At 37.9% G+C, this 15159-nt stretch overlaps 1 protein-coding gene and 1 long non-coding RNA gene across 3 annotated transcripts in view; one reads left to right on the forward strand and one right to left on the reverse strand.

Moving 5' to 3' along the window:
* LOC308054367 overlaps positions 1-15159 on the reverse strand; it is a 360286-nt gene that overhangs the window by 63253 nt on the left and 281874 nt on the right. The window lies entirely within an intron of this gene.
* Positions 1-15159, forward strand: part of UVSSA (UV stimulated scaffold protein A) — a 58479-nt gene that overhangs the window by 39340 nt on the left and 3980 nt on the right. For both annotated transcript variants that reach the window (XM_080366750.1, XM_080366751.1), the window contains exons 9-12: positions 477-629; positions 5527-5710; positions 6512-6623; positions 11716-11899. In XM_080366750.1, coding sequence (XP_080222876.1) covers positions 477-629; positions 5527-5710; positions 6512-6623; positions 11716-11899 — 633 coding nt within the window. The remainder of the gene's footprint in view (positions 1-476; positions 630-5526; positions 5711-6511; positions 6624-11715; positions 11900-15159) is intronic.

Consider the following 15159-nt stretch of genomic DNA (forward strand, 5'->3'; position numbering starts at 1 on the left):
AATGAATTCTGCAGTGGTGCTGCACAATGAGTATTCTAAGTCTGCAAGATGGAATTTTGTCAACAAAAGAGAGACTTTGCAATCTGTGTGACTGCCATGCAAACATGGGCATGAGTTTACAGAAGCAAGACCTTTCTAAAAATGGTTTGCAATATCATGTCTGTAGCTCCTGTTAAGAGCACAGCATGCGTGATCCACTGCTGCCCCCATTAGATCTCTAGGCTTCTCACCCACGGTGTAATATTGGTCGGCTAGTTCTCACTGAATGTGCAGTTAAGCTCCATGGTGCTGTATGCAGAGTCTGTGGTGGTGTGCTCTGTATGCTTAAAAAAACCAAAACAGACAACCCTGTAAAGGTGGTTGTAGTCCTAGATTTAAGGTAATATTAGTGTTGGTTTGAAAATCTGATGAAAACAGAGAAAAAGTTGGGATCACTGCTGTTCTGTATTGACTTTTATCATATTTTTTTTCTCCAGTGAATCTGTAGCTACTGAGCCAGCAGCCTTGGAAGAGCCTGACTGTAGGAGAAAAAAACTAGAAGAGGAAAGAGCTAAGGCTCCCTTCATGCCTTTTGGATTAGATCTTCACTACTGGGGACAGAATCAGCCAAGTGCTGGGAAGATTCTCAAGTAATGCTTCTCTTCTTCTAAGACAAATTAAACAAATATATAGATTTACTTGTACTCAGAGGTCATGCGGTGGGGTGACTGCTATTTCTTTTGATAATTACTTTTCTGCTTTCCCTTGTGTTGTAGAACCCATAAACAAAGTCAGAAATTCTACCTTTAAATGTTATTTGTTTTGAGAAGATGTGATACTAATTAAATATCCTTTGATGCTTCAAAGCACTTTTTTTTTTTTCCTGCTCTTTTCATGTTTATGTATTATTTGCAGCATGGCATCACTTACTCCAGTTTAAATTGGTACCTCATTATGCAAAGTGCTATGCAAGTGCAAGATAGACGTTCTCTCTGCTGGAGAGTTTACAGTCCAAATAAATATCAGGCGAGGTAGGAGAAAGGCTGGGGAGGTGTTGGGGGTGTTTTTCGTGACTTTACAGAGTGGGAACTGAGGAAATTGCTATGCTTGTTCAGTCACACAAAAAATTACAGGATTTCTTGTTATAGGGTCAAATCGTGTAACCGACAGTTAAGGGATTTGAATTTGGATCTTTTGCTTTCCATTCTTGCCTGGGAAGGCTTTGTGTTTCTTGGACATGAAACGTTGCTGACTTAGGGAAAGATTTATCAATGCTGTGTAGAAGAGATAGTAGGTCTACATCAGAACTGATTTCTAGCAGTCAGTTCTTAAACCCCCTTTTTAGCACTAGTATTTTTATGTGAAAGTTGGGGTGCAAAGTCCTCCCTCTATGTAGAAATTTCATTTAGGTCCACCAGAACTTTAGTATCAGTATGTGCAATACTTGGCTTGGAAAAGGCAAAAATCGTAGACTGGGTGGGTTGCAAATCATACTGCTGAGAATGAGGTTTTTACTTTTAAGCTTTTCTTACCAAAACAAACAAAAAACCCCAACCCATAATCATAGTCTTAAGACGGTGTTTGCAGAAAGAAACAAGAGGAAAGCTTTGCCCCTGTATCTGATTGCATAAAATGCTGAATATCTTTTAAATTATTGAAAGCCAGTGACATTTGATACATAATATGCTTTAACACAGTCACTCCAAGCTTTGGGTTCTGTCTCATGTGGTGTAAGCTCTTCAAAGCCTATAAAATGGTTAAGATTTTCAGCAGGGCTTTAAGAAGCATTTGTCTGCAATAACGTCAAAAAGGTAGTAAGGCTTTATTTTACATTGCAAATGAGTTATTCAAGTCTTAAGTGAAATCAGAAGCATATTTCACTGCCTGTCTGCCTTGTGCTGTACTGTTTTATTTTTATGCTTTCCAATAAAATAGAGGGCACACTTCTGAACCTTATAGTCTATAACTACAGATATGACAATCTAACTAAAGATAATTTAAGTAACTTTGCACACACAATACCATTGACCCCTGAGTATATTTATTGAAAAATTAAGGTGGTAGTTAGCCAACTCCTTTAACTTTTCTATATGCATGCATACTGTCTCTATAAGGTGCCTAGGAGAAAAAAGCAAACCCAAAACCCAGACAACACATACAGAACGTGTATGGAATTTTTAGAATCTGAATTGGAAAAGTTTTCCCCTTCACCTATTTAACGCTATACTTAATTACAGCATTTACAATGAATTAAGATTTTGATAGTGAGACTGCAGCTACCAGGCAGATTATTTTCTAAAGGAGTTTTATTTAGCTGGTCAGTGGTGAACTGTCATCTTTTCTAGAAGTGACGGTAACTGTAGGCTTAACAAAAAGTTTGGACTGATCAGTTTCCCCTAGTTCCACCTTCACTCACAGAACTCATTCAGCTAGTTTAAGAGCTCTTAAAATGAGTTTATAAAGCTGTAGTAGTACTTTTTTTATTGTTGTGGTTGGAGAGGTGTATGCTATGCCAGTTTAATCAGCTGTTTTGAATAGCACGGGCTGGCCAAACTCATCTACTCTCCTCATTGAATTAAATTAGCTTACTCTTAGCTAAGATCAGAGTAAATTAGCTAGTGCAGCACTTCTTATGACTCTGACTAGGATATTTGAATTAGCTCATTTAATGCTTGCCCTGAGATCTCTGTATGCATCGTACTGGTTTTAGAATTTATATTTATTCAAGTTTTTTATAAGCTTCCCATCATCTTAGGAAATTGATATAAATTTGTTGAAAGGATGCAACATTTTTCCAGGAGCTGGACGTTCTTCTAAATTTCAGTTAACCATTACTTGTCTTTTATTTCTCCTAATACAAAGCTATATAATTTCCATTAAAGCCTCTTATTTGTCTAGATTAGTAACACTCTCTTCGTGAGGTGTTGATCTTCTAGCTGATGATCTGTTCCCCTTCTGATCTTACAAAACTGTTTTACTTGTCACGTGCATCATTATTATTTTTTTCAAAGATCTCATGTTCTGTCTTTTTAAAATGTGGCTTAAAATACAACAGCAGGAAATCAGAAAACTTTGGGAATTAGCACTGCTTTGTTCTTTTCTCACCTGTTTGTAAGTTGTGCTGGGAGAAAATGAGTTAAATGATTGTAGTAAACAATAATATCTATGAATATCTGTGTAGGAATCAGGCTATTTAAAGTCCAGTTCCTAAATACTGATTAATGATACATAGAGTAAACCATAATTTTCGTTTCCTTGAAATCTGTTGGATGCAGGTTTGGAGGGGTACAGGGACAGAAAAAATAGAACTTTTTTCTAATTGGAAACATTGGCATAGACAACTGTTAAATGCTTCTTCATTCTTATGTAACTGTAATTTGATAATTTTGAGGGGGAGGGGAGTTCAGACCACCAAAGAACAATAGAATTTTACTGAGATTCCGCAAGGCTACCTTGCGTATAGACGTCCTGTGTGGTGTCTTTCTAGCAATGCTTTTCCCTCCTTCTGTCTCTAAGGTTAGTAGCACAGAGCTAGCATTCAGTCTTGTTTTAAGGATTGTATTAAAACTAAGCAAATAAGAAATATATTTAATTCTTCTATTTACTGTCTATTTTATGGTCTTGCCGCATAGTTTCTGAAGCTGAAATACTTGACCATTCAAACATTTGACTAAAGTCATGTTGGTATATTATAAAGAATCTTAGAGGTTTTTTATTTAGGCTATAGATTGCAGAATTGTGTGATTGAAAACTTTCTTTTTTTAACCAGAAATTGTGGAAACAAATTACTATGTTTCATGTTGAACTAGTCTCCACTCTTTTGTCTTTATCCCCTAATATACCAGAAGAAAGTTATTTGTACTTTATCACAGGTTAGAATTTTTCTGGCACAAGCGAGGTAAATTTGATGAAGAAATTATTGGATAGCATGAATCTCTTCAAGAAGGATTTTACTTGCTGAACATTTTTCTGATGATTTGGCAAACCATAGAAGGGCTTCAAAAATTCCTTAATCCTTTTTTGATCTAGTTCTTAATCTCTTTATATAAATGGTCAACTATTGCAGAAAAAACAGCAGCTATATATGTTGTAGGTTGCTAAGGTCAGATAATTTCCTCCACTTTTTTTTTTTCTATTGTCATCTGCTGAAAACTTCCTTAGATAAAATTCATCAAAATTTCAGGCCCACCAAAGTAATTCCTTTGGCTTATGTGCTTTGTTGAGTCGAGGTCACTGTGATTAGTGAAGCCAGTGTTCGTGTATGTATGACTCTGCAGCCTACAGAAGGCAAAGTCTCAGAAGGAGGAATGACATCCAATGATATTAATGAGTGAAAGGAATTGCATATGGATAGCGAAAATCCTCTCAGATCAGACTGGGACTGATTGGTGGAAGAATGATGTGGAATACAGGGTTGTAAAGTGTCCTTTGTGAATTTTAAGTCCTTATCAATACATCTGTCATCTAGATATCTCCATTTTGCTTGTAATAAGTAGCAGACATGCAGGCTGGAAGTTTTTTTGCTTAGTTTAGCTGTATTTTTTTTGTATTTCCTTACATTTGGGATTGGATTGTTGTTGTTTAACTTGAGATGTCTTAAAGTTAGATATCTAACTTAAGCTGGTGACTCTAATTTCTTTTCATGATTAGGAGAAAGAAACATTTACCATCAGAGGGACAGTCATTGCATCCCAATTAGCATCTAGTCAGGTAATTACTCTTTGAGGTTGCCTGTTTCTCATTATAGACTATTGGCAGCCTAGGGTGGTTAAAATGGAATTATATGAATACTATTGAGAAAATTTGAAAATACTGCATCACTGAAGGGTCCTTGTTCCCCTTCTGTCCCACTTCCCATGTCCACTGACATGGTACTAATCTTCTTTGTATATTTCCCTATATATGTCTGTAACTATAGGTAAGATCTCTAACTTTAAAATAGATTTTTCAATGGATTAGCTTAATTTCTTAGAGGAACATCCTACAAGTTTTCAGACTTATGGACACTGTATGGGAGAACCTGGAAGAAAGAATCTCTACAAGGCTTAGCTGATAGTTTGCTTTCTTCGTTGGTCTCATACATTGCAACATTCTCTGATTTCAGCTCCTGCTTCTCTGCTGCTGCAGGAGTACAGCTGCTAGGAATAAGATCGGACAAGTTAAGACCAAACTATTTCCTCACTGATCTATCTTCTGTGTTTTAATCGTAGAAGTATTTTGTTATGAAGAATGTTAACTACAGAATCATGAAATTATTTACTGAAACTGGATATCAGATAACTGATTCAGAATGTCAGATCATGAACTAGAGCTAAGACTTGTAATAGGTTAGCAGGTTAAACAAGAAATCAATACTAGACAGGCATTGGAGATATTTCAAAAACACCTTCATAATATAGGAGTCATAAGAAAGAAGGGTAGATTCAAACGTTTTTCTAATTCACTAGTAAAACATCCTTTTACATGTAAGTTTAACATAGGGTGTACTGGCATCAATGCGTGCTTTCTTACAACTTCATGAATAATTCTCATTTATTGTTTTTCCAGATTTGCTTCTGAGCATCGATTTTGGGCACCCAGTGAAGTAGAGGAAGAGGTGGAAAATAAAGAAATAACTGAAATGTTAAAAACTAGATATATAACATTTGCTGGCAAGTTTGAACCAGTGAAACATAAATGTCGAGCACCAATGCCTGATGGAAGTCTGTGTGAAAGACAGGATCGGATTAAGGTGGGCACTGAGTTACATGACTTCAGGATACGTGCTATATGGAAGAGATCTTGTTAAAACATGTCCATAAAAGTTTATTTCACATTGTAAATATAGCTCAAGGGAGTGGAAGAACATTGTGTCTGGAGAAGTTTGCTGTTAATATGTGCTTCATATGGGAAGCATTGTTTTGGTAAGGAAGCTGTAAACATTTAAGGAACTCACAAGTATTTCTGGCATTCATCATTCTATTTTATTTACTACTGTGATATGGTTGCCGAAAAGTTTTCCTCATTGAGAGGCGTATTTGATATTGACTGTTTTTAGAAATTTGGGTGTTTGAGGGGCAAAGAGGTTTTACTTACAAATTAGGTTTTATGGAAACTAAATCCTACACAGCCTCAAATTTTGGGCACTATTGAGCAGAAATACTTTGCTTAAATACTTGTTCTAATATTCCTGTTCTTCCTGTATTATCTGAGCTTGAAGGATCTGCGTGCACCCAAACATTGTAAATGGGATTGTTATGGGATAGGGGTGTAGCATAAACAACAACATAGGACTCGGCATTGGTGCCCTTGTTCCAGACTTGATGGGATGTGCTGGCCTCTTGACACTGGATATTTGTGTCACAAAGAGATTATTTCTTGGAGATTCTGAGTGTATTAAACACATGATGCCTGTGGGATCCTGATGCTTTCTAAGGGGGACTGAAAATCAAGTGTAGACCTTTGTTGCTCGATTCCAGTGTCTGGCTTTAAGCTATGTTGAATTTCATTCAGAAGTTTTGAGATTATTTTTTTTCTTTCTTTCATACTGAAGTGCCCTTTCCATGGAAAGATAGTTCCTCGGGATGATTCTGGGATTCCCATTAACGCAGAGGACAGAGCCAGAGAAGAAAAGATGCGGTTTGAGAAGCAAGCAGCTCAGCCAGGTTTGTGTCTTAAAAAGAAAAACAAAACAACAACAACAAAAAATTAAAAATGTTAGGCAGAGGTAGGAGATAAGCTTTAAGTGTAAGCACAGTGTCTTTATTGTGTATGTGTTTGTGTATATATATTGTATACTATATTTACAATATTGACAATAAAGTTACAATATGGACAATAATTGTATATATTTTATCCACATTGTATATATATTTCCTATATTGTATCTATATGTTGTATATACACTGTATCTGTATATAGATACAAGTTGGACAAATCTCAGTATACAATTGGACAGCAACAGTGACAGGCTCTATGGAGAAAGAAAGCTGATTCTTTTGTTACTAAAGACATAGGTTGAGATCCACAGGACTGGATCATATTTGTGGTTTGCTCCTAACCGCATTCCCTCATTTAAATTCCCGTTGGTTTTAATTTGTAGATCGTTTGTAGTGATTCTTGCTGATGTGGTATACACAGAGTGAGGTTAGCATTTTGTTTGTTCTTTATTTCCAGTAGTTGTCATGATGTTCCTAACGCTTCTCAAACAAATGAATTACAGCTTTTATCTAAGGAACATGTTTATTAAGGACAATTAAACCTATTTCCTGGGAGATGCTTGACAGTAACTGTTGCCATGCTTCTGAAAAGAAGTCGTCTAATCTTGCTGGTCCCTAACAATTGTGATTTACGTGATGTAATGATATTATTAGGATCACTGTGTTACCACAAATATTGGCAGAGTGCATTTTTTTTTGTCACAATGTGGGAACTTTGTTTTTCCATTATCTATTAATATCTATTGTATTTTATATTTCACATATCTACTCGCTTACTACTTGTGTTTTGGAAGGAGAATTCCTGGCTTTGTTATGCTGTGCATCAGTGCAGCATCACTAGAAAATACTCTGAATTAGGAGAGCCCTCACCGTGAGCCTTACTTTATTGGCATTATAACTAGTCTGAATGTTCTGGTAGGCATGACGGCTTGACAAAGGGAGCAAGCAGAGCTGTGCTGTTTAATTGTTTACATGTTACTGTGCAATAATCTGGATTTTGTTTTTAAAGGGTGGGGACGGGCAACAAAACTAATGGCTTTCTTGCATCCTGGCTGCTGATTGCAGGTGTGGAGGGAAGGCTTGTCCTTCCTCAAGATTATTTGAGCATTTTTAGCCAGGATGACGCTCTGGACTGCTAAGTAAGGAATGCAGGTAATGAGAAAGACAGCAAGCAATGATACACAGGCAGGAAGATTTCCAAGTGGGATAAGACACTTATTTGCAATAGTGCAGCTAAACCTCATTAGTGATGGACAGAAGGTAGATTTTCATAGAGCACTGTGGGGATTGCAACCAGGAAGCTCCTGGAAGTTGATGGACTGCGAAGGAAGATGGAAGAGAGAGATCTATCCAGCAAAGACATAGTATATAATTGGAGGGGACAGATTTGTTTTCAAAGCTTTTATTTAATCTGCCTTCCTCCACCAGGTCTTAGTTTTCTCTGGTTTAAGCTATTTATTCTAGGTGAGCATTCTGCATTCTAATTTAACTTATCTATAGGCATTATCATTTTGATATCTTGTAGTGTACTCCCATTAAGGAGTTTGTTCTCTCTTAAGCTCTGACCGGCTCAGTATTTCATCAGTTTCACAGTTATATTATTAATGAGGCTACTGAACCTTCCACAAAACATCTTCAGAGCATAAGTTGTTGATCTGTTGTTCAAAAAGGTCTATGTCAAATGAGCCTGCATTTAAACATAAAACTGGTCCACCCAGTTTCCTTTAATTCTGATTTGGCTGTCTTTGAGTGGCTGTGCTTGGCAATTACCAGCACCACACCGATGCAGCAGTTACTGAATGCATTCTGGTTTTTCATGTGTCAAAGTGCTGTGCTTGCAGGTAGTTTCCATCCTTATCCAGGTGGAGCTAAGTGCTCTAAACTGGCATCCAGCCAACAGCATGAGTCCAGTTGGGCTCTCGCAGCAAAGCCAGGGCAGGGGTGTGGATGGTTTGCTAAAAAGGAGAGTTCCCAACTTAGTTATGACAAACTAAAACTAACAAATTATAGTAGCAGGTGTTCTTGAGGGACTAGTTTCAAACTAGAAACTAATACTCTGGTATAAAAATCACTTGCACTAAAAAATATTGATTTTTTTTCCCTGTGAAATTGCCGCTGCTTGAGGCTAAATGTAATATTTATTTTTATTACAGTGTCAGTTCAGTGTTGTTAGAGGCTTCTCACCTCTGGCCCACAAGGATGTGTATGTTAGTCCCAAACCAGTGTTGACATTGCTGTGTTGCATTATTGAGTGTGGTTGTTAAGCTGAGATGTCATACAAAGGTCCATCCTGTCTGTCCAGGGAGATACTACACAAACTATGGCACTTAATTTATTAGACAAAACCTTACAGGTTTCTAAACCTGTACATATACCAGATGTCACTAAATACTACTTCACTGTTTTTTGTTGCTTTCTTCATTTCTGTGCCTCACTTTTTATATTTGTTTCGTAATATTTTCATCAGCCTTTTAAAATGGTCTTCTGTTTGTTTGGCGGGTGTCTGGTTGGTTTGCATTAGGGTTTGCTTTTTGGTTTTTGCTTAGTTTGTTTTTTTTTTACAAAGGACTTGCAGCAAGTCTGAGCAGTGCTGCTATGGAAAATATACAAGTGGGAACCCACCCCGTGCAGTAAGAGCTTTGGTCTTACAATTGGCAACATCATTTGCTAATGACAACAGTTTGAAAAATTTCTAAATAGAATTAAAATGTGTGGATCGGCTGCATGTTTAAATTGCACCAAAATCCTTTTGCCTTTTGGATGGTAGGTTTATTTTCATCCTTGTGTGATTGAAGGGGAAAATAATTATGTGGAAGTAATACAGTTCATGTGATAATGATTGTTTTAACAACACTGTCATTGTTATTATGGAGCATTTTTCAACTTAGTATAAAATTTTGAACTCTAGCTGATGTCCACAAAATGGTGCTTTGGGCTCTTCAGTCCAGATGGTGGAATCAGGTGGGATTACACTGACCTGCTAATCTGCAGTGTTCATCCTTTTCCAATAGTTCGCACACAGGAGCAAATTAAGTGCCTATTTTTTGTGTCAGCCCTGAAGAGTATCTGGTTTTTCAGCCCTTAGTGACTTGTTAACAAACAGGTATCAGGACAGGCTGGTGAAGGCAGGCCGCTGGCCAGTCAGATGTGAAATAGCATCTCTTTACTAACTACAGTATTGATTCCCGCCTACCCTTGCAAACTGTGTAATTTTCTTTTCCCTGCTGCTAAACTCAGTAACAATGTATGAAGAGCTTTAGGGGCCCATCAATGCTCAAAAAGGCTGCTCTTCCCTGGCATTCTATTGATTTTTCTCAAAGGCTTTTAAATTGCTCCTTCATTTTACTCAAATGCTCATTTCATCTCTACTGGATGCCAGCATTTTTTCGTTGTGTTTAAACAATTGCTCCATTCACTGGGTTCCTAAACTGTGACGCCTTCTTATTACTGGGAGATAAACTGTTTAGACAGTTTTCCTTAATCTTGGATTAATCGTTCCTGTATCTGAATTGTGCTGTTCTGTATTCCTTCACTTTAAAAAAAAAAAAAAAAAACCACAACACACCAAATGGCTCTGTGAGGTCTTATGATCTATCAAATATTTATGTTCTATTTTCTCCCTCTATACTTCCCCTGCTCATTTCTTACACGGCTTCATTTTCCTCATGCTTTTTGGTATGTTGGATTTTAATCAGTCCTCGCTTCCGTGTATCATAGTAAGTTAGATCTAACCTTTCCTTGGAAAATTGCTCTGGTATTCCTAAACACAGTGTTCTTAAGTGAGGACATTGCCTCTGACCTTCCTGAAATGTTGTTAGCAATGTTTGTCACACTCAGTGACCATATTGGTGTATAAGTGACATTGTATAGTCATTTAGGACTGTTTATTTTTCTGTATCTACACAGATGTTAAATAAGGGTAGTAGGCATTTGGTGTTACAATTTCTGCAGGCAAGAAAGGCTGATTGACATACAGGAAACTATATGAAAAATGACTGGCAATTACTGGTTGTTAAAATATAGAATTCTGACACTTATGCTGAGTTTGGACCATGTTACTCTTTGAAGTGGTGCTTGCTACATTTTTTTCCAACCCATATGGTCGAAATTTTTGTAATGCAATGCCACTCTTCTAAATTTCCCCTTGAAGATATCCATCCTCTAGCCACATCTTTACTTCCTGCTTTCCTCTATATTTCCTTGTTCTGATATGCAAGACTAGACATTAAAGGTGAAAGACCATGGCTTCCTCAGAGTTTACAGTCTAAATTGTTCATGCTTTTTCCTGTGGTGGCATCTATGATCAGGATCCATTTACAGTGTGTGGTTGGATTCTGAAGCATTAAGGTTTTGATAAAACTGTAAAACAAGTTTTTGATGAGATAAATCAACTCTTGTTCTATTATCAGGAGAAGAAACTCGATTTAGGTAATTAAACCGAGGAAATGTGGGATATTTAAAAAGTAGTATTTTTTTCAGATGCAAGATTGGGTTCATGGCAACAGAGTCAAGTTGTCTTATTCAAGAACGCTATTTAAGTGTCAGATACCAGTTAATGTTTTGAAGCAAATATGATTGATGCAGAGTTCTCACCCCTACTCTCCTCAAAAGTTAACATATTCCATTTTTTTAGGTTTACTTTTAAGCTTATTCAGAATTTATTTCTGGAGACAAGTTCCTCAGCTACATTGTTGGCATTTTATTCAATTTCTAAATAATGATCACTGTGTTTATGTCGCCTTTCCTACATGGAATAGTTTCTTTGGAATGTTGCTACTGTGCTACTGCAAAAACTTAAGTTTTACTGCAGAACAGCTTTATCTACAGCAGCTAATAATAGATACTGATCCCAGACTAGCAGGGTTTTTTCATCAAGATCTGTTGTTTTGGCTAACTGCTTTATCATCTCCTTCCTTTGTGTATGCAACTTACAGCACAGCGACTCTGCCCTCGCCTAGCAGTGGCAAGAACCTGCATCTTAGCAGACTGCAAATTCAGGGTTTGGAGTTTCAAAGTGCATGCTTCTTCTTTTAAACAGAATGGCGAGATCCAGAATTCATGAGAGAAGTTGAAGCAGCTACAGGAGTGGATCTTGGTTCCTCTAAAAGTCATGGAAAAGGAGGGAAAAAGAAAGGGAAGAAGAAAAAATACCCAAATTTGACAGACCTGAAGCAGCAAGCTAACACTTCTCGTTCTCGGCTTGAGAAGAAAGTCTTCAATAAGTAAGATGCTTACATGCTCTAAAACCTGTTAAATTGCTGTTTCCCTTTGTCTCAGTGGTGCTTTCTGTTTCTGCTTTAACATGCACTTACTGAACAACTTTCTTTGCTAGCTACAGAGCAGGAATGCCTTCCATATCTCTGGATGGTACAGAGTAACAGATACTGACAACCAAGATTATTTCTTTGTGAATGATTTTCAGCGAATTTTGCAGTATTTCCCTATGAAAGTTGGTGGGGTTTTTTTAATCCTTCTTAATTTTGTTCTTAATCCTTTAATTGCTGTAGTGGCTTCTCTGGATGATCATTTATTAATTGGGTGCCACGTTATGTGTGCAAGTAGTACTGATCTGGAAAGATTGATGTGTTCAGAGTGACACAACTTAAAACATCAGACACGCTGCAGTAGTGTAGATGGAGTGAAAAATGAAGCTTTTCCTTTTGAAAGCCTTAGATGGGCTGTGCTGAGCAGAACTTCAGTTATTAAAAGGATTTGTCAAAACCCCTTGGCTTTTGGCATTTAGCAGTGTCTTAACGGTTGCCCTTTAACCTCTGATGTGTGCTCAGAGACCTTCCCAAACTTTTGACTGCTGCCTGGGCTTCCTGTGTATTTTCTCTCACTCTTGGGTGTACCCAGTTGCTAGCTGGGCCTGATGGAACGCCTTCCAATCCAGTATGTACACACAGTGATCCCTTCCTGTGTAATTATCCAGTGACATGCTGCCATTGCATTTTTCTCCTCCTTTGCTGAGAATGCATTTAATTGGTTCAGAAAAACATGTGGATCCTTGTGTTACTGTCCTTGTTCACTTAACTCCTGCTGTCCTTTGTAAGTATCAAGGACTGGAACCTGCTGCATGTCTCTCTTCAGTGTAAGAGTATGGAGATGATAATTCCCAGACCAGAGACATGTGGACACAGTATTCTTCCCACAACGGTGCAGTTTGTGTTCATCTTCCTTTCCTCCCCGCACATGACAGTACCTCTTGGCCTACATTTGGCTTGAGAAGAAACTGTTTGGATGACATGGGCATTTAGACACATTGAACAAACGTGTCTGTGACTTACGTAGACATAATGCTAGTTAACTTTAAAGCAGGCATGCTAGCTCAGGTGGAAGTGGGAGCCTACCAACCCACCAAGCTGAATGGGTTTTAGAATGTATAGTAGCTCCATATGTCCACTCTGTTATGCCATTTCTGATATCTAGTCTTGGTTAGACGTGGCTGCAGCATAGATTTGCCTAAGCATGCTCTGGTCTTTATCAAATGACAATCGGCTGGAGCTATTTAAAGCGTTTCATATGTCAAAATGAAACCAAAGGAAAGTGAAAAGTGTAAAGTTGTCAAATCAAAAAAGCGAAATTATTATTATAAAAATCATTAATGGTGGGTTATTCCTTAAACATACTGGACGAGTTGAACAGCATCCAAGGCACAATACTTGTTTACTCTTGTTTTCCCTTTTCTGATGTAATGGTTATAATAACAAAACCAGATCCACGTTGCTTTTAGTTATAGAAATTTCACATTTTCTGTGAAATTCACATCACCTGATCTTAGTTAGAAGTCAGAGACATACAGTTCTAATGATCAGAATTTCATATCAGCTTTAACAAAATAAGTTTTAAAAGCTGGTTTTGGTTTACTGTGGTTTGTGCTAATGATTTTGCGCGTGTGTTAGTGCCAGGCATAGTGAATCAAACCTGTCATGTTTTTAATGGGTTTCATGCTTTGCAGCACTAAACAAGATGATAACCTTGGCTCCTTGTAACAACCCCAAATTACTTGAAATGTATAGGTGATAAACCCAGGCTCTAGTCTGCCAATAAAGTTAAGTGAAATTGCACACAGATCATCAAAGTGGGATCTCATTTCATTTACAGTATCGCACAATCCAGTGGTGCTAATGTAAAACCTACATGACATGAAAGTGTCAAGGCCACTCTGCACTGCTAAAGACTCACTTTTCTCCTACCAATTAGGCAATATTTGAAGTACAAAACCATGACCACATTTTCCTTACTAGAGTAACTTAATTGGCAGAATTTTGTTGAAAGTATACCTATTCCAAGGTGTTATTTCAGAATGTTGGTTTTCATTACAGTTGCTGCTGAGAAAATCTTTAATCCCACCATTTAGAAGTGCTATTAAGAAGTATCCTCTGTTTTCAGATGTTTCAAAATGGCTTTTGAAATGAAGCTGTTACAGAGAGCAGTTAGATAAAACAGAAGCCAACTTGCCTCTTGTCTCTGAGATAACCACAGGAGCACAGCTGGAACAGTGTGTAGGCCCTGAATTCTGAAAAAGGCTGGTGCACACTACCAGGATGTTTTGTCTTCATTCTACTGCACAGCCTGCAGCATCCTTAGAAGTGATAAAAGGCAGGCTGTAACAACGTAGAGTCTAACAGCAGTAGACTTGAAACCATCCACTTTGTGCGATGCAACTTGGGAACCTCGTTTCTGATGTAGAAACCAAAAACATCAGTCAGTGCCATGTTCTTAAATGAGAGATAGTCCCTCAAACCAAGCCCTTAGCTGGCGTACCTCCTGCCTTGGCAGAGCGTCCAGGTTCTTTACAGAGCAGTGTTAGGAGGTATCTTCCCTCTTCATAAATAGAGGCAGGGTGACATATAAGCACACCTGCAAATACCAGCCACAGATTTCTGAGCTTTTTGGCTAGAGGCATCTAGAGTAACCAGTAAAAATGGGAACCCTACAATTCAGTAAAGAACAAAATTCCCTAGGCAAGATGCACTCAGCTGTACACAGCAGCCACTGTGTAAGTTTCTGTGGGGCAGATGTACACAGCAGAGCATTCTTTTGACTTGTAGTGCTGCCTTTCTTCTGTTTCCTTACCCTTCTGCAATCATGAACCCATTCTTCTGCCTTACCAGTTAAAGGGTACATATGCCTGCACTCTCTATGCCTTTTATGAGAATCTCCTGTTCCTCTTCATGCTGTCTAGGAATCATTTTCTTCACCCTCAAAACCTTAACTGTGTGATCTCCACTCAAAAGATTGTGAAGGGGAAAATAATGCAGTTCAAAAGCATAGCAGTCACTCCCAAAAGGAGAGAAAGCCCTGGGCACCATCTTTACTAGGAGGCAACAATGGCAGCAAATAAAGAGCAGCAACATGAGGGCTAACCCTCATCAGATCCAGAAGCACCAGAAAGCTTGAGAGCTCCAAAGTTAGTACCTTTATTTCCTTTCTGAATCTGAAGAACACACCAGAACCTTCTTGAAGCACAGCGGGCACT

This window comes from Falco punctatus (assembly GCF_963210335.1).
Source record: "Falco punctatus genome assembly, chromosome: 1".
Taxonomy (NCBI): domain Eukaryota; kingdom Metazoa; phylum Chordata; class Aves; order Falconiformes; family Falconidae; genus Falco; species Falco punctatus.